The sequence below is a fragment of the Juglans microcarpa x Juglans regia genome, chromosome 2D, assembly GCF_004785595.1.
Source record: "Juglans microcarpa x Juglans regia isolate MS1-56 chromosome 2D, Jm3101_v1.0, whole genome shotgun sequence".
Lineage (NCBI taxonomy): Eukaryota > Viridiplantae > Streptophyta > Magnoliopsida > Fagales > Juglandaceae > Juglans > Juglans microcarpa x Juglans regia.
Window position 1 is genome coordinate 4174953 of NC_054596.1, and position 19367 is coordinate 4194319.

Genomic DNA, 19367 nt, shown 5'->3' on the forward strand with positions numbered 1-19367 from the left:
CTGGACCGAGTACTCTTGAGTCCCGTTTGGTTGAATAATTCAGTTGAGTTTAATTTTAAGTTAAATTTAATATCCAAACATTCAACTCTTGAACTACTAAACCCATCTCAACTCAAAACCTCTTTATACGTAGAACCTACAACCTTTTTCAATTCAACAATTCTTTATACGTGAGACTTACAACCTTTATCAACTTCCTATAAATACATTTAAACTTATCTTAATATCTAAATACATTTAAAATTCATCTTAAGTAGACTTCACAAAACTCACTCTACCATCCCAACTTACTACTATTCATAAAGAATTTAACTCAGTTCAATATCCAGACATGACCTTAACAAATAAATATCTCATTTAATTTGATATAATTTGCTTTTTGAGAAAATCTTAAAATTATAAATCAAAGTCTTGTCACGTGAACCAACGATGCGGAGAAATGTTTCCCACCAAATATAATTTTTCTACATGAAATAAGATTTTTGGCTACAATTATTCGGATATTTCAACTGATCTAGATAAAATTTACAAAATGTACGACATCAAGCTACTGACACTGCTCGATATGAGAACTTGGATGAAGATCATCTTGATAAACAGTCAAAAGCCAAAACTTTCTGCAATCTGAGCATGCAATTGTTTGGCGTTCGAATGGAGAATCACTCATAAAACGAGCAAAAAAAATTATTTGTACGAGCCTCAAACAAGCACTTGTAAAAAAGTTAACTCCATTTGAAAAAAAGCATAAAAAAAAACTACTATTTATTAGTGAGGCCCACTTATTTACAAATGGCTTGTATATGACTTATCTATTTGAAGCTCATTACTCAGTGAGCTAGTGACACTGCACGATATGAGAACTTGGAGAACCAAAATTTGAATAGGGCATTATCACCTGCTGATTCTCATTTCTTCAATGTCACAGATTGCAATTGTAAAACGCCAATAAAATGAACACTTTGACACTAATTAAGACCAATTAACCCTTACAAATTTGGAACTGATACCACAAGAAATAAGCAAAGTGGATCGGGCGTATGGTGCAGCTTATTTTTATCTCAATCTCAATAAAGAACGACCTTCATGTCTCACTCCATTTATAATTTACCAATTGGAGCATATTTGACATGGCAAGAAAAACTAGATCTGATATAATAATAATTATTGTCGATTCCAGTCCCCCAGAAGCACAAGTAGAAACCAAAAGCCAGATGGAAGCTAATTCACAACGTCGAGAACCAGCTTGCGAGACTTGAGAACCGACCACTTCAAGCGACGGTAATATGCAGCTTGAAGTAATGCCAGTGATAGTACGAATATCCATTTGAATCCCATCTGTGCGTTACACAATGTTACAATAAAAAAAGTTAGGTTTTCAGTACTCTCCATATGATGGAAACATGACTCACATGTAACGTACCAGTTTCCTCTCTTCCATCTCGGGTTCTGCAGCCCATGACAAGAATGTCACAACATCTTTCCCCATCTGCACCACAGCATCACAAAAATGTTTTGAACTTTATTCTCAAAAGAACATGTGATAACATGCAACTTGCAGCAAGCAGGTTCTTATTGCTCCCAGGGGGATATTTTAAGAGGTAAACCAACCTGAGCTTCTGTTGCAGGTGTACCATCTTCATACTCTACGGCACCATCATTAAGCATTTTAGGCATTGCAATTGCTCCGCCAGGAAAATAAGGATTATAATGCAGCCCCTCCCGAATCTACAATATCAATTAAGAATAGCCATGCAGTGAGGAAGGAGGAAGCATCGCACTGCAATACTTCAAATGGAACATTTGGAAACATCAATGGGAAGTTATATAGCATCTGCTTTACACAACTAAAATCCATGACGTATGACTCTACCAATAACATGCATATCACCTTTGGGCTTGATGCAGATCATACAATCGTACACAGATGAAAACTGAAACAATTTCCTAGTTCCCTACTTTTGCACCCATAACAAAAGACAGCATGACAAAGTAGTTTACATACAAGGAAAAGTGGTTGTTCAGGGACAAGTTATATCTTGCACAAAATGAAAGGTACCCGTACATCTGCACAAGATATGAAAGGTACTACTAGACCACAAAAATGGATTCAATCAATGATATGAAAAGCAAATTGTAGATCATTGATGTTCCAACTGTGGCCGGCCACGTGTGCGTGACTGCACATGCAGAAATATTGAAATTTTAGCACCCATATCCAGGCAGAATGGCAGATTTTAGTTTATTTTTCTTATTCGTACTACATAAATATATAATAGTGCTTATTATGTTAATGTGGGAGAATTAGAAATGTTGGATCCCCCCCCCCCCAAAAAAAAAAAAAAAACCTACAAAGGTGGTGCCCAATTCACGACTTTCTTTGAAACCTGATTTATTTGTTCCTTTTGGTTTATTACTAAATATATAAGGCGAGAGATGATAGGTAAGGATTTACCGAGACACCAGCAGGGGGATCACGATAACCAGTCAAAAGGGCAAATGCATAGTTCTGACCATCATGACGAGCCTGAAAGGACCAACAGTAAGAGACTTCTGGGACATATAATATAGATTCTGAACAAGCCTTGAGCAAAAGAAGGAATTACTTTGGTGATAAGACTTAGATCTGGAGGATAGGCCCCTCCATTAGCAAACCTAGCAGCTTGTTCATTTGAATAAGGCTGAGGAAAACGGTCGCTGAGTTTACCAGGGCGTGTAAACATCTCACCCTCATCATTAGGCCCATCAACCACTTCAATCTCTGCTGCCATAGCCTTTGTCTCCTCTTCCGTGTATGCAACACCCACCAAATCACGGTATGATATAAGTGACATAGAATGACAAGATGCACAGACCTGTTGGTAAACCTGATGACCACGACGAATCCTGCTCAGGCAAAATTGACATTAAAACATCATTCCAGGAAAGTGCGTCAGATTAGTACAATGAACAGCATTATGAAAGTCCCCACACCAAAAATTCTTTTGATATGCATCCCACACCAAAAATAACAAGTTTAAAAAGATTTTCCCTGGTAACTATGAGCATATCCTATTTTGGTTGCCTTGCTTGTCAACATTATCAGCAATTATCTCATTACAAACTCAAGTGCAGTATTGCTAGAGTCCAAAAGCCAAGAAAAAAATAAATATAAATAAATCAGTGGTTCAATCAGAGCTCACGAAGCATGATCATATGAACTGAGAATGCCCTTGTGAGGCCAGGGATAGTGAGGAGGCGGTAATCCATGTTCAGCCTCATCAGCAGATGTTATCGTTCCAAAACTTAAAAGCCCTGAAACACCAGCTCCAAGGAGTGCAAGTGCCCTTAGGGAATTCATGCCAGTATACCCAACATCATCTTTCCTTGTGATGAGAGATGACAAAAAAGGAGAGGTCTGCAAGTTACAGCAACAATTTAGCAAATACAATGATGAATTGGTTTCTTGCGTGCAAAGTAATATTTTATAAGCTGGTCACTTTAAGAGATTTGAAGGACGTAAAAATAATGCCAATTGACCAACAACAGGCACAAAAAAGACCCAAGGCATTCTCGAAAGAAAAAAAAATGATGTCAGATAATTTATCGATGATCAAAAAGGCACCATCCAAGTCAAGAAGTATACATTAGATACAACTTCCAATAAAAAGTAGCAAGGTCAAGAAAATTCTGGATACTATGGAACTGAACATGGATTCACATAAAACCAATAACTTCTGCCCTTTTTATCAACATCAATTTGGGACATCTAGGCGGGAACTGCCGAAGCCAAGATCAATTTAATCTGGGGAGAGTTGATATGATAGAGGGAATCTTACTGTTGACTGAGATTCAAGTTTCCTTCTCAGTAACTGGTGGATCACTCGTCCAGCCATTTCAGTCAATGTTTCTTTCAATTTATTCAACCTACCAAAAGGAAAAAAGACCAAAGAGTTATTATTGCAAAGAACTTAAAAATAAGCATAAACTTCAGTTATGAATTAAGTTACAAAACATCAAAAACCCTAAACCAAGTAACTAAGCATGCATGCGCAGCAGAGAAGAGAGAGAGTGAGAGATAATTCCTACTTTGCTTTCAAAACTATCTAAAGTGCTATTATTCTTATGCAACAGGTGTGTTGTTTGTGTTTACAACACTAATATCAGCGAACACCGATAACGAAGATTTAAACAGTTAATCGTTAATGAAGATCAAGGCATTAGATGATGAAAGTGGCTCTGAGCATGACAATCCCTCCCTCCCTCACATTCTATTTCGGGAGGGGGGGGGGGGGGGATAGGGAGGGAGATGTTTATCAAAGAGGATTAATACGAAATGATACTCATAACTGTTCAGTGCACAATGAAAGTACATTACATTGTAGGTACTTCATGCTCTGATCAAATTTATTGTTAATTTTTTTTATTTCTTCATCTTTTCCTAGTACAAAAGACATCATTCTCCTCAAAGTGAACAATCATCATCTCTCAATTATTCACTTAAAACCTCCCAATCATTGAATGATTTCAAGGGGAGGATTTAGATCATTTTTTTTTATAAGAAAAAAATAGAGAAGAATGAATCAATAAATAAAACATTTGGATGAACGTACTAGGGAAAATCCTAACTATGGATCATTTGAGAAAAAAATGCTTAATGGTGATGGATTGGTGTAGTACATGTAAGAAATGGTGATGCTTAATGCTTAAGAGTAGGGAAACTATCTAAAATCTGTTGCTTTATTCTGATGTAGCTAGGACTTTATGTGTCTCATTCTTCCATCTCTCTGTGTTTGATTGGGTGATTCCCCAACGAGTGGTGGAGATGCTGACTGCTTGGGGAGGTAAACCAGGTAGAAAATTGCATGCCGAGGTATGGAGGATGGCTCCTTTGTTCTTAATGTGTGAGTATATGAAGAAAATAAATGCGCCCAATTTTGAAGACTGAGAGAATTTTGCACAAGTTAAATACCCCAATGTTCAGATCTACGAATGATTGGAAAATGGCCCATAACAATACTAACTTCTTATACTTTCTAGATTTTCAGAACTAATTTTTTTGTTTCTTTTCTTGGCTAGGTGCTCTCCACTGTATGCATTCTGTGTATTTGGATTGTAGCCTAATGCTCTTAATCTTTTTTAGATAAAATTCTGGTATCTGTACTTATAAAAAATTAAATAAATAAAACATCTATGGAACCAGAGACCAGCAATCAATACATGAACCTTGTGACAAACATTGTGAGATTGTGAGTATATAATGCATGAGAACTGGATGAAAGGCCACTCATGCAGCTTCCTTCAATCTGAACTCAAATGTAGGAAGATGTATCAAAAGTAACCAAAACTACTATTCTCCAAGTTGACTCCAAAATAAAATCACCGAATTAATCAACACAGTCAAACTCATACTTAAGGTCCCCCATTAGCATACAGAACACATATAGAACACCTAAATACTCAAAGATACAATTCTACCATTTCTCAATTTGTTCCAACAAAAATGTTTTTGGTGAAAACATGAATTAATCTCCGCCATGCTACATTGGTTTTTTGACAAGATACATTCGTTTTTTTTTTAAGCATGAATAAAGACCTCTACACAACTAAATAATTTAGTGTTCATTTCTCGAACAAAAGAAGAAAAGAAAAAGGACCATAAGACACAGACAAGGAAAGAGATAAAGATGCAGAAACCGCTAAATCAAATGTCTTATACGGTCTAAACTAATATTTAAAAAAAATAACAAAAGACCTTCTCGCATCTGATTTTCTTCACCCCCCCCCCCCCCCCCCCCCCCGCCAAAAAAAAAATCCAGAGTCTGTTTTATACATATCGATATGTACAGGAAACAAGGCCTAAACTTTAGAGTAGTGCACAGATCGAAGACGAGGACTTGAGGCTAAACTGATGAGGAGAGGAATGAAACATGAATAGAGAGGAACTTACGGGATGATGAAGGCGATGGAACGGGCAGGGTTGATTGGTGGTCAAAGACGCAGCTCGGAGATCCAACGAAGAAGAAGAAGAAGGACTGCTGCGACTGGCGAGGATAAATTGGAGAAACGCTACCGATCACTTCTACTTTCTTCTTCCACGACCACGAATACGGGGTTCTAAGCCTTTGGGCTTCGACCGAGGCCCATCTCATTATGGAGTTTTATTTCGTATTTTTTTTAATCGTATATTGTTATTAATAAATATAAGAGTTTTTTATTTGATAAAAGTTAAGATGTGGCAATGTTAGTATTAAATTAGCTATATTATCTATTTATTATTTTTCTTATATTTTTATATTGGTGTGAGTAATCAATCTAAATTATTTAATTAGTATTTAGTATGATTTTTAGAACCTATAGTATAATTATTTAAAGCGAATTAAAAAATTACTTTCACCTCCTGCGTTCATAACTTTTTTTTTTTTTTTTCTCTATTTTGATAGAAAATTTCAAACCTATAAAAAATGTGGATATCACTGAGCCACGGTTGATTTAAGGGCAAAGTAGCTTTCAAATTTAATGGACAATTAATTATTTGAAAGCTCGAGTTGACCAACAAGTCATTACAAACATATTTTTCTATTCTTCTTTGGATGTGAAACTTTGTATTTTGACAAAATAATAGATGTCGGATATGAAAATAAATAGTAACTGATGAATAGAATTTTCTTATTTTTTTTTTATTGGGATTCAGCAAACTGTGATCCATAGATAAAATGAATAAATAAAAAATCAAATTGATACACCTGCTGCAATTTAGCAATCAAACTGTTCAAATTGTGACTGTGGTGTCAGTTTGGAACATTGTTATAATTTATCCCCATTCAAATTTAATTTATAAAATTAATAAAAAAAGCCGATTCAACATAATCTTAACCAATGGATATTAAATGGGTGAAAAGAAATTTGCAGATTTGAATTAGAAACTGAAATAGTTTTGGTAGTCGTATTGCATAAATACTAATAGTTTAAGAAGATAAAATGTTATTTTTCTTTTAATTTAGTTTAAATAAGGAGATATGGACCCCATTTCGAGAACATGTCATCGTGGTTTATGCCAAGAATTTGGGGTAGATGGATTGATAAGGAATGATGGGCTTCAACTAGGAGTGGTCGTTTTACTTTCATTTGGGCTGTTTGTTAATAGAAATGGAGATTAAAATTAAAAAGTTGAATAAAATATTGTTATAATATATTTTTTTAATATTATTTTTATTTCAGAATTTGAAAAAATTGAATTGTTTATTTTATTTTGTGTAGAAATTTAAAAAAATTATAATAATAAAGTGAGATGAGATGAGATATTTTCTAAAAGTAAACGAGATTAACCAATTAAAACATACTTAAAAGTATGATTAAGGTGGATGGTGTAAGGCAATTATTTGTATTCCAATTGCATCTCATGCGTTGGACTGGCTTGGGCTCACCGGCCTTGTGCCATCGACAGTCACAATTCATAATTGGGTGACAAGAAATACATAGGTCCTGTTTAGATGGTAAAATTTCTAACTTTTTATTTAATAATTATTTAATTTTTTACAAATTTACAAATAAAATATAAAAAAAAATTAATTTTTTTATTTAAAAATAATAATAATATTTTATATTCTAATAATATTTTTATTCAACTTTTTATCTTATTTTCTAAAATTCCATTTAACTCACCATTTTATTAGTATTCATAAATTATTTTATTACTATTTACAGATCATCTAATTTCATCTAATTATTATTTGCCTCAATAAAAATGATAAGTAGTAAACTCCGAACGAGAACGACATCCCTTTAGTGAAAAGAATCACGGCCGTTTATGTTCACTAAACCTAAAATACTCTCATTTCTAAAAAAAAAACAAACTTAAAATACTCTTAACCTATTTCATTTTATCTCATTTCATTATTACAATTTTTATAAATTTCACATAAAATAAAATAAAGAATTAAACTTTTTTAAATTATAAAATAATAATATTATTAAAAAATATTATTCTAAATATTTTATTTAACTTTTAACTTTGATCTCAATTCTTCTCGTATCAACTTAATATCCAATCCTATCTTTAAAATGATAGAAATGCTTTGGGACCGAATTTGTATCCTGAATGTGTCTTTTTTTAATTTTTTTTATTTAATGATTAAAAAGTATTTTTAATGATGTTGTAAATTTTTTATATTTTTTAAAAATATTTATGATGATTAAAAAAATACATGAAAAATAAAGAAAAGAAAAATAAAAAAAAATTCTTTTTACCTTTTCGGTGGGTTCTCGGGGTACATCTCTTGAGAGATGTAGCACTGCTCTTAAAATAACGCCGGCAAAAGTTTTTCCTTCCCCGGATTTCCCCCTTTGAAACTACAACTTTAAACGAAAAACCATTGGCGCCCTACTTTTTGCTCCTCCTGATTATTTCTGTCCTTCGATCACCGACTCGCTCCATTTTTCCACATAAATGGATCACGCATGGTTCTATGGGTATTGTTATGAGAAATGGCCAGGTTTAATCGCATTAAACACCATTCTTCCACCGCGAAACTTGTGTTTCTGACATCGTGCGCAGGCCTCCTTGGAGTGGCTCTCGTTGTGCATTTTATTTGGGCTTCGTCATCCTTTTATGTTGCTTCTTTTTATTCGTCCGTTGCACCGATCTGGGTGCTCGAGAAATCTGGGGTTGTAGTTGTAACGGATGTCACCACCACCAAGATAGCTGACAAGGTGAGCACACTAACCAACTGGCAAGTTTTGTGGATAACCATCTTGAGTTCCAATTCCGTTTATGTTTCACTGGAAAAAATGAATTTGACAAAAATGAAGTTGTGAAATAAATAACAATTTCACGATCCCAGTTTGTAAATAATTTTCTTTAATCTCTGCTTGGGTACTTCCTCATTCTGATCATATACTACTCACTTAGTGATTGCCCTTGTTGCTCAACTCCTCTAGCTGAAGTCTGTTGTAATTGATTATGTCCGTTTTACATATGTAGAGAGAGAATGCCAAAGAGAAAAAAGAAGGCACTCCTGAGAGGTTCTTATCCGCAACTTATGCTGATTTACCTGCACCTGAATTTCAATGGGAGGAGATGCCACCAGCACCGGTACCTCGTCTTGATGGAGCAGCGATACAGATTAAAAATATTTTATATGTGTTTGCGGGATACGGTTCTCTTGACTATGTGAGATTTTGTCCATAACTTACTTGTTCAATGTTTGAGTTCACTACTAAGTTTTTGCTTTTCCAATTTTCCAGGTTCAATCATAGTTCATGATTCAATAGCATATCATTGACAAACAGACCTTTCTGTTCTTGGGCCATTATTATAATTCTTTCACCCTCTTATAAGCACCCCAATTTCGCATTGATTATAACTTACTAATTCAAGGAGACGCTCAAAATTGTGATCAAACTTTTCCACGGAATATTTGATTGTAATTTTAAAGGGTTTCAAGTTACTGATATGGATCATCTCTTTTATGCACATGTTTATGTCTGGTAGGTGCACTCTCATGTGGACATATACAATTTTACAAGTAATACATGGGTAGGGAGGTTTGATATGCCGAAAGAGATGGGGCATTCACATTTAGGAGTGGCAAGTGATGGAAGATACATATATGTGGTCTCTGGACAGTATGGCCCCCAATGCAGAGGGCCCACAGCTCGTACATTTGTTCTGGACACCGAGACAAAGAAATGGAGAAGCATGCCACCATTACCAGCCCCTCGGTAGGTGAATTGATTACAATTTGCATGAAAGGAAATTTTGCTATTGCTATATGGGAAATGCACTTGTTTGTTGTTATGATAAAAAAATAGATGTTTACGTTCTAAGTTTCAATTCTGTGTGACAGCTGTAGACAATTTAACCGTTAAGAATCACGAACCCTATGGCTGCATTATGATGCAGTTTTGTTGCCTCTGTGCTTAATCATAGATTCATACCAGATTTCTTTCTTTTGTTACCTTGTTGTCAGTTTGCCTTATTTGCTCACCAAATCTGTGTCGAGAAATTTTTTTTGGGTAACTTTTTATCACTCTCACCAAATTTGGAACACTTCAGCTGCATTGAAGCAGTGGAAAGAGCATTCCTGGACTAGTTTCGGCATGTGCTAACACATTGTTGCAGTCATAGTAGCAGCGGAAGTTACAATTAACTTGTTATAATTACTTTTCAATGCCCAAGTCTGCATCGTAGTCATTATTGAGAAGATCCAAATCCCCAGATTAGCATTTCCTGAAATAACGGATTATCAGTTTTCTAAACAGTTTTTTTTTTTTTTTTTGTCTGACTTTGACACTGCCAATCAATTGAGCTGCCATCAGGGGTCTATAGTAGCAGAATATTTAGAGTACTTAAGCCAGGAAATTTTCAGGTATGCTCCCGCGAGTCAGTTATGGAGAGGCAGACTCCATGTGATGGGCGGCAGCAAGGAGAATCGCCACACACCTGGGTTGGAGCACTGGAGTATAGCAGTAAAGGATGGCAAATCATTGGAGAAACAATGGAGGACTGAAATACCCATTCCCCGTGGGGGACCGCATAGGTTTGGCAATTTATGAGATGCTATTGGCATTTCTGTTTGGACATTTAAAACACGCATTTCGTTCAAGTTGCATGAAAATTGTTTGTTTGGTTAACATGAAGGTATACATGGGACACATTATAACGGAAGTTACATGACAAAATTATCTCACTGGCTGACCAATATAGGGTGAACCTTTTTCTTTGATTGTTCTCCCATCATTGAAGACCAACTTTTTATATTCACAGGGCTTGTGTCGTGGTCAATGATCGGCTTTTTGTTATTGGTGGTCAAGAGGGTGATTTTATGGCCAAACCAGGCTCACCTATTTTCAAGTGCTCGCGCAGGCACGAGGTATTATGGGTTAGGTTATTGTGCTTGGATGTTTGGTTAGTCTTAGTTATTTTGGCATGAACAGGATTTAGGCATTTTGTTGGAATAATCTCTGACTTTGCACTTTTTTTTATTAATCTTTCTTTATACTATTCTATTTCTTGTCTATTGTTATCTTGCTTTTTATAGCTTATATTCTTCACTGACTCAGGTATTGTATGCTGATGGTTATATGCTGGATGATGAAAAGAAATGGAAAGTGTTGCCACCTATGCCAAAACCCAACTCCCATATAGTGTTCTTAGGCATTTTGTTGGAATCATCTTTGACTTGCACTTTTTTTATTAATTTTTCTTTATACTATTCTATTTCTTGTCTATTGTTATCTTGCTTTTTATAGCTTATATTCTTCATTGACTTAGGTAGTGTATGCTGATGTTTATATGCTGGATGATGAAAAGAAATGGAAAGTGTTGCCACCAATGCCAAAACCCAACTCCCATATAGAGTGTTCTTGGGTAATTGTCAACAATTCAATCATCATTACTGGAGGTACAACAGAAAAGCATCCGGTGAGCAAAAGGATGGTCCTGGTTGGGGAGGTGTTCCAGTTTCATTTAGACTCACTGGTATGACCTTGTCTGACTTTTAGAAGACTCCAGAGAAAATTATATGCACATCGTTCTATTCAATCTATTATCCTCTTTTGGAGCCTTACTGATTAACAATTTAGACCGGTTTAGATTCACAATCAATCTCAACTCATCTCACTACTATTCACAACTCATCTCAACTCATCTTCGAATCCAAACGAAAGTGGACATAAGAATGTAATTCCTCTGGGTCGTTAATTGTTTATAGATGGGACAGTGAATGGATCAGTTACATGAAGCCTTTTAGGTTATCTAGAGACTCTCCCTGTTTGTACACATAGTTTCCCATCCAATTTGTTTGCAGCTGTGCTCTTGTTCTCGTGGAACATTTAACTTCACTCAAGCGATTCGGTACTGGTGCAGTTACTGGTCTTTGTTTCACATGTCGGAACCCTCTTGGCCAACCTTTTCTCTTGGAGTCACTTCTTATCCTATCCTCTCTTTTTATGCAAGATCATGAACATTTCTTCTGACGCGGTGAACCGAACCCAGACAAGCTTTAGGCCTCGTTTGGATAATTATCTCAATCCATCTCATCTCATCTTCTTCCCAAATATCACTCAAATATAAATACTTTTCAATTTCAAATATTCAACTTTTTCATCTAATCATTACCTAATCATTATAACTTTCTCAAACTTCTAGACAAAATGCAAAAAATAATTCAACTTTTTCAAATCACAAAATAAAAATTATATTTTAACTTTATAATAGTTTTATTCAACTTTTTTTCGCCTTTTCCAAAACTTAATAAAATATTTCAACTCAAATAATTTTACTAGTATTCACAAATTATTTTACTATTATTCACATATTTCTCGTCTCATATCAACATCCAAACGAGGCCTTAATCAGGTACCCTTTAATCAGAAAAAGAAAAGCATTTATCTTATCAGATGTCCATTTTCTTCATACTGTCATTCTACTCGTTTGCCTATACTATTGCTGATGGTAGTTAACTCCGTGGAAATGGCCGACACTAATCCCAACCATTTATCTATCTTCATATAATCAGTCACATAAATAGTTAATGATTCAGAAGAATTTGCCAATGGAATCAATTTTTGTTCACTGATTCTTGATGTTTTTTAAATATGCCCCCCACTTCAACTCTCTAGAAGAGCCAGATCTTGGATTTGTGACTACGTAATAGTTTGTCAAACATGTTTGCTGCATCATATTCTTATTTCACATCGTTTAACATTTACGTTTGCTTACCAAAAACAGACATGGTCGGTGATCGGAAAGCTTCCATTCCGTATAAAAACCACATTAGCTGGTTTTTGGGATGGATGGTTGTATTTTACATCCGGACAGAGGGACTCGGGACCGGATAATCCACGGCCGAAGAAGGTCATTGGAGAAATGTGGAGAACTAAATTAAGTTTGTGATCAAACTTGCCGCGTCAAACCATTTTTGGGGTCGGTACTGCCTGTTCGAAGTTTTTTGTTTAAGAATATTTCTTCAATTTATTCATTGCTCTCACTTTTGACGGCAATGAAAACTGACGTCTTTACATAAACTGCCATATAACTTAATGTACAATGATAAGTGAGTTTATACTGCTAAAATTTGCGTATTCTTGTCTTTGCATGTTAGCAACTTTGTGATATGACATTCCGCTAAATGTTCACTGGGATTTTGGCAAGCGAATCTCCCAACGGAACAGCTGCTGTAGGTAACTGTAACTTGAAGTGCTCAATTGCACTCCAACGAATTGAGCATTAAAAAAAAAAAAAAAAAAAAAAAAAAAAAAAAAAAAAAAAAAAAAGAAGCAGCATAATATCCAGGGGCATGCATCCTTTGCGAACACCTCACAGCGCTCGAATGATTATTTATTTGATTATTCATAACTGCATTTACAAAGAACAATAGTATCCAAAAATATTTGCAAACTTGCATGGATATATCCTTTTTCTAATACTCATTCACAAAGTGGTGGTGATTACATGGTCATTTAAGGATACACTTGCACCTTTTGACGAAAGTAGGAGAGCAATGAGAAGGTTAAGGGAATGGGGCGAAATACGCCAGGGAACTAATAAAACATGGAGTTCAGAGCTTGGACTCTCTTGAAATGCATGATTCTCTCTTTAACGGCTGCTAGAGCCAGTGATTAATTATATTGCATTCGATGACTGCACCAAATTGTGCAGCTTCATAGATGTACCTGCAAGATAAAGAAACTTAATTCAATCAGAGTACGGAGCTGATCATTTAAAGAGTATATTATGGCATACAATCATCTTTGACATACTGCAATGAATGCTATATAACAGTTTAAGGGCAGGTTTGGCAAGTGGGATGAGATTCAGAATTCTCATCTCATCTCATCATTACAACTTTTTCAAATTTCCACATAAAATATAATAAACAATTCAAAATTTTCAAATCTCAATTCAATTTTTTCAAATCTCAAAACAATAATAATATTAAAAAATAATATTTTAACCTTTCATCTAAAACCAAAAATTTTCATCTCAATATATGTTCCTCCTATTATAGAAGTTTCTGCATTTGATTTAGATTATCCCGACAGATCTCTGAAAACCACATCTTTTCCAGTGTATTCATGGATCAAATACATTTAAGTTGCATACTTGACGCATTGTGCTATAAATTTTCGTGTGATAGGGCGGAAATGAATGGGAAAACTGGTAAATGCAAGTGTATTAACTTGGTTTCTAATAGCCCATTACATTCATGAGATTTAAATTGACTGACCTGGATTGTGTTCTTCCATTCGAACTGATATATCCAAGCAAAAAGTTCCAAAATTTTCCAACAATACAAAGGAGATTGGGTTTCTGTAAAATGTTATTATCAACACAACTTGGATGAACAGGATAAGCAATGCACATGCACATCACAGAGAGAGAGGGAGAGAGATGCCTTTTATTTCAATAGAGGGGCATAAGGAGCTGGGCATGGCGATACAGTGTGATCTGGTAACTGGTCTATCAAATCAACTGCTGCCTGCCGGCATGCATTAAGCATTTTCTTTTCCAACTTAACAAGCTGAGTAGCAACTCGCTTCTTTGGGTTCAGATTACTGTCCGCCAACTAACGTAATAGACAAAATCAACCAAAACGAAGCAAAAAATAGATTAAGTTTAATCAACATTCAAACAACTTTTTCTTTTATAAGTAACATTCAAACACATTAAAAGAAGTTAAGATTACCAAAAACTCATCTTCGTCCAGCGAAGTAGGGTAGGCAGCAAGCCGTGTGATAAAATAATCAACAAGTTGGTCCAATACTGCGCGTTCCATACAAGGGCTCACCTGTAAAATGCAAAACATGTCACCATATGAATAATAAAAAAAAAAAAAGGATCAATAAAGAAGATTCAGTCTGCATTGCTGAATATAGATGGCTGATAATCACAATTTACCAGACCATTGCCCTGTTATTTAACGGAGCCAATAAGGTTATTGCATGAAGGATCATGTGCACTGTGCAGTATAATTAGGCACGATCAGTGCAGGCCTCAAAGGTACATGATGACACATTACGACTCCAAGTGCGCAACATGATAAAAATTTAACTCATATCCTAAAAGTGAATTTAATGACACAAACTTACTGGACAAATAGGTCCTTGAGAAGAAATAACAGATTGCATCTCAGAAGGATCTGAAACATATCCCAAACGCAGGTAAGGTAGCATATCCGAAACCGCTTCTTTTTCCTTCCCCACATACACCTGCAGAAGGAAAACATGAAATCAACATATAAATTACCAAACATTGGTCTTTGCCCCCTCCCTCCCCTCCTAACAAAAATACTTGAACCATACATGAAAAACTTGAACGGATAGTTTTCCATTTCTTTGTGCAACCATTCTTTTAGCCTGGTATTGGGGATCCTCGGTATTTAAAGCAGCCTGGAACAAACAATATAATAATACGTATATCAACACCATTGAGCAGTAAAGTTGAAACTACAAATTGAAAATATGCATATTTTACCTCAATTACCAAACGATCATAGCGATTATCTTCATCAACGAAACCATAGTTCAAAAGCAATTTTGAGTTTGGCTGTGGTCCACACCTGCAGGTGAGAGATACTTCAATTTTCAAAGAAGATGCTAAAGCCAGTAAAAAGAGGCAAGGCTACACAATCAAGAGTAAAAGAGCAGCTTATATTTATGGCAAGTTACATGATCTTAAGTAAACAAATATCATACCAAACAACAATGGATTCTCCAGCCTTGTACGGTCTGTCAACCACGAGTTCAACAGCACCATCAACAGCAGTTAACATTGCCTTGCAATTGCTTCTGTAACCCAGCAACGGGGGTCCAAGAGGAACCAAAGCAAATCTCCGTGCCAAACTAACTTTCTGAATTCAGAAGGGGGTCAATTATCAATTTGTACACTCTTAATTTTTTTTAGAAAAAAAGTTGCTAAAATAGCAGGTGGTGCTCGCTAAAGAAGGGTGAAGAATGGCTAAGAATGCTTTCAGAACTAAAAAAGCATAAATGCGCCCAAACAGGTTGAATCTTACTTGTAAATGTACCACACAAGACTGAACCGCCACAAATGCTTGTTTGAATATCTCAAATGTAAAGGCCTCAGTAGGAATATCATATGGGTATTGCTGTGAAATCCAAAAAATGAAAATACAAAATAAAAATGGGGATCACGATGATTTTTTTTTATAGGTAAGGGGGGATCGCAATGATATCACATCATGAACTCAAAATCGGAAACAGAAGTTTTATTTCTACTGCCTGATAAAAATATACAAGAAGCTTACCTGAAACAGAGACCCGGCCATAAACCAGACAGTGTCAAGTTCATTGTACTCCCTTTTAATTCCTTCAGCCCTTTCAAGAACCTCATCCTAATCCATCACAACCAGAAAGCAGTAAACTTTACTAACCCCATTTGCCAACTTAACTAAATAGTAGCAGAACCCAACAACAGCTAAATGAAGAGCTTAAAGTACCCTTGTGGGCTGCCTGTCAGGTAAGCCAGCTCTGCTTCTGACCATAGAAGGGGGATTCCACTGCAAGCTGTCCCCTCCCTCGCTGACGATCCAGCTCTCTAATGTATGGGAACCAGAAAGACTTCTTTCCTTGCTTCTTCTCGTACATAAGATACAATGCCAAGCATGCCAATTCCGACAATTTGTTCGTAGTTAATAATTCCGCTGCATGAAGGATCAAGTAGCTGATACAAGTTAAATGGATGAATGATGCCTCCATTTTTCCAAAATGTTTTGAGCTTTAAAGAAGAATGTGAACACCACGGCTAATCATAGTACACAGCACAGACTACCAACCTATCAACCACGTTTGTGATTGACCCTCATCTATTACCCTTTTGAGGGCATAATCTCTAAATCAATCGAATTCATTAACAATGACATCATCTCGACCAGCAAAAACGCTTTAACCCTAACACGAATATATCACTTCCAAGATTGAAAACAAGACGAGCAATGACCCAAACAAAAACTGCAGCTTACCAACGGTCTCGTTCCCCAAAACTCTCTCAAGCGTCACGACCAGGGAACTCGGAACAGAGAATGCAACATCACCCACCTGCAATAAGACTAAGTCATAAACCAAACCAATCAAAAAGCCACGAATTCCACACGTTTCTCACCTGAAGATCTTCGCTCGCAGCGACGTAATGGATAGGCCTATGCTTCTCATTGTGCGAAGGCCTCTCCTTGAGCACAACCTTGCAAGGAGGGAGCCCATTCTTGTGCATCCAAGACTTCAAGTCCCCAAACTCCTCCTCTTTCTTGCTCACAACTTCCCCATGCTTTGGCTTCTCATCTTTCCCAGCTACCAAGGTATCGAATCTGCAGGCCGAGCACAAATTTCTTCGGCGAACCGAGCGAAAGGAAGACACGAGCCGAGGGTTACTCCGAGCCGAGATTGAAACTCTAGAGAGAACCGAGAGAGGACGATGTGAAGAAGAAGAAGAAGACGAGGAACGAATTGGAGATAAAATGCATTTACCGTGTATATGACAGACTTCCATTAGGGTTAGGGTTGAGGTTGAAGAAGTTACGGGGTTTACGAAGCAGTGGAGTGTGGTTTTGAATGTTAGATATTTTTCTTGGATGATGAAATTAAAATGAATTAAAATGTCTAGGGGATTATTATCTGGTTGTGGATAAGAGAGGGGAAGCCGATCGATAAAGAACTGGCATTAGGTTTTTGCGAAGAGAAATGATAAATACAAAATATTTTTAACTATATATTTTACAATTATATTTTAAAATAAAAAATATTATTATAAAATATCGTATAAAAATAATATTATTTTATAAAAATATCATTATTTTATATTATTATAAAAATATTATGAAAAATATTATATACATATCGTTACTTGTCTATAAATAATAATAAAATGATAAATAATAATAATTTATCGTGACGAGAGTATTTGAATACACAAACTATACTTAAATGTTTCGAATTTTATAAAAATAAATTTATTCGATTATGTTTGATTATAAATTTAGATCTTTTATAAAATTACTTTTTCAAATACACAAACTATGCTTAAATGTTTCGAATTTTATAAAAATAACTTTACTCGATTATGTTGGATTATAAATTTAGGTCTTTTATAAAATTACTTTTTCACTCTTAATACTTATGAAATAAAAAATATCACGGAACCACGATTAATTGTCACAAACTCACACACCCTAATTTCATTTGAGAGAATCTTGATTATTTACAAGTTGCAGCCTCCATACTATATAACGGAGGTATACTAATTTATCAATTATCACATAGAACTTATCATTTTGATTATATGATTTGGATTCACAATTATTTTTAACTTATTTCAACTTATCATATTATTATTCACAATTCATTTTATTACTATTTACAACTCATCTCAACTCATCTTCAAATTTAAACGAAAATAATTTATGCAACATACTTTTAAGTTATTTTTATGTCAATCACTTCGATCGTAAAAATAAAGTTTTGAGCAAGCCTAAATCATTATTTTTATTTTTATTTCCAAATATATATATATTTAGATATATTTGTTATTCATAAATACTCTTTCTTCCAAACTATAAACAATATCATAAAAATTTAATTTTCTTATTTTTGTTAACGTGTGGTAGATAAATTTTTTATAAATTTCTATAATATTAAATAAAGTCATTTTTACTATAAATTTAACGAATTTTTATCAACAAACACACATTTTCACAATGTTACGATTTCAATTCCCTAATAATTATATATTTCTAGTTTTTTTATTTCAAATTTAATTGTATATTTCAATTCCATACTAATTTTTAAAATTTAATCATTACAAAATATTATATGAGTTGGGAAATGCGAGTTTTGACAAAAAATTATATTATTCTTAAAAATGTAATAATTTTAAAAATATTATTGTACCCACAAAAAAATAATTTAAATTTTTATTTAAAATATTATCTAAATAGTAATAGTTCAAAACATAAGAAAAAGATAGAATAGTTGAATTGTTAATATTGTAAAGGGAAGTGAGAGCAAAAATAAAAAAAATGAATAGATAAAAATTATTTTAATAGAATAGGAAACTAATAGGGAGTGAGACGGAAGAGATTTTAAAAATATGAGTAATATTTTAGAAAATTTACTCATCCAAATGTGGATGCTCTAAAATATCAAACACTTGCTTTCCATGTATATTGTCGAGTTGTCTTTTTATTTTGAATTTAAGAAGCTAATTAAGGTAAAAAAAAAACAAGGGGCCGGGCAATAACAAAATGTGAATCAATTTCAAAGTGTTTTTTTTTTTTAAAAATTTGTTGGCTAGACAATTTTAAACTCAAAGGTATTAATAATAAGCAAAATGCGAATGCCATAGATAGATCAATATTTGTTCCTAAACTCGCCTA

General features: G+C 34.6%; 3 protein-coding genes across 4 annotated transcripts; 1 reads left to right on the forward strand and 2 right to left on the reverse strand.

Moving 5' to 3' along the window:
- Nucleotides 1-881: 881 nt before the first annotated feature.
- LOC121250395 (cytochrome c1-2, heme protein, mitochondrial) lies at nt 882-6101 on the reverse strand. Its single transcript, XM_041149523.1, has 8 exons — nt 5927-6101; nt 3816-3903; nt 3180-3394; nt 2604-2883; nt 2453-2524; nt 1609-1725; nt 1421-1486; nt 882-1335 (listed from the first exon to the last, which is right to left on the reverse strand). The coding sequence occupies exons 2-8, from the start codon at nt 3870-3872 to the stop codon at nt 1219-1221; spliced, it is 924 nt and encodes a 307-aa protein (XP_041005457.1). The 5' UTR covers nt 3873-3903; nt 5927-6101; the 3' UTR covers nt 882-1218.
- A 2197-nt stretch (nt 6102-8298) lies between these two features.
- LOC121251117 (kelch repeat-containing protein At3g27220-like) lies at nt 8299-13070 on the forward strand. Of its 2 annotated transcripts, XM_041150438.1 has the most exons (7): nt 8299-8688; nt 8960-9148; nt 9470-9699; nt 10347-10517; nt 10745-10850; nt 11252-11458; nt 12710-13070. In XM_041150438.1, exons 1-7 carry the CDS (start codon nt 8464-8466, stop codon nt 12872-12874), a joined length of 1293 nt encoding a protein of 430 aa, XP_041006372.1. In that variant the 5' UTR covers nt 8299-8463; the 3' UTR covers nt 12875-13070. The 2 variants fall into 2 exon arrangements, with proteins under 2 accessions (XP_041006372.1, XP_041006373.1); XM_041150439.1 differs by lacking the exons at nt 11252-11458; nt 12710-13070 and adding an exon at nt 11041-11245.
- A 231-nt stretch (nt 13071-13301) lies between these two features.
- On the reverse strand, nt 13302-17668 carry LOC121250397 (ribulose-1,5 bisphosphate carboxylase/oxygenase large subunit N-methyltransferase, chloroplastic). Its single transcript, XM_041149525.1, is given in 14 exon segments — nt 13302-13653; nt 14208-14290; nt 14376-14546; nt 14667-14768; nt 15070-15189; nt 15283-15369; nt 15455-15539; nt 15676-15830; nt 15996-16088; nt 16248-16336; nt 16441-16494; nt 16497-16643; nt 16962-17037; nt 17102-17668. Coding segments are annotated over 12 exon segments (1560 nt in total). The 5' UTR covers nt 17486-17668; the 3' UTR covers nt 13302-13653; nt 14208-14290; nt 14376-14378.
- Between the last annotated feature and the right edge of the window lie 1699 nt (nt 17669-19367).

Bases quoted from the DNA above. Each gene is read 5' to 3' on its own strand.
- LOC121250395 (XM_041149523.1), bottom strand. From the start codon at position 3,872: ATGGCTGGACGAGTGATCCACCAGTTACTGAGAAGGAAACTTGAATCT. The intron at 2,525-2,603 runs GTAATTCCTTCT...TGGTCCTTTCAG, and splicing joins ATCTAAGTCTTATCACCAAA to GCTCGTCATGATGGTCAGAA. The intron at 1,726-2,452 runs GTAAATCCTTAC...TTGATATTGTAG, and splicing joins ATCCCCCTGCTGGTGTCTCG to ATTCGGGAGGGGCTGCATTA.
- LOC121251117 (XM_041150438.1), top strand. From the start codon at position 8,464: ATGGCCAGGTTTAATCGCATTAAACACCATTCTTCCACCGCGAAACTT. The intron at 9,149-9,469 runs GTGAGATTTTGT...TATGTCTGGTAG, and splicing joins GATACGGTTCTCTTGACTAT to GTGCACTCTCATGTGGACAT. The intron at 11,459-12,709 runs GTATGACCTTGT...TACCAAAAACAG, and splicing joins AGTTTCATTTAGACTCACTG to ACATGGTCGGTGATCGGAAA.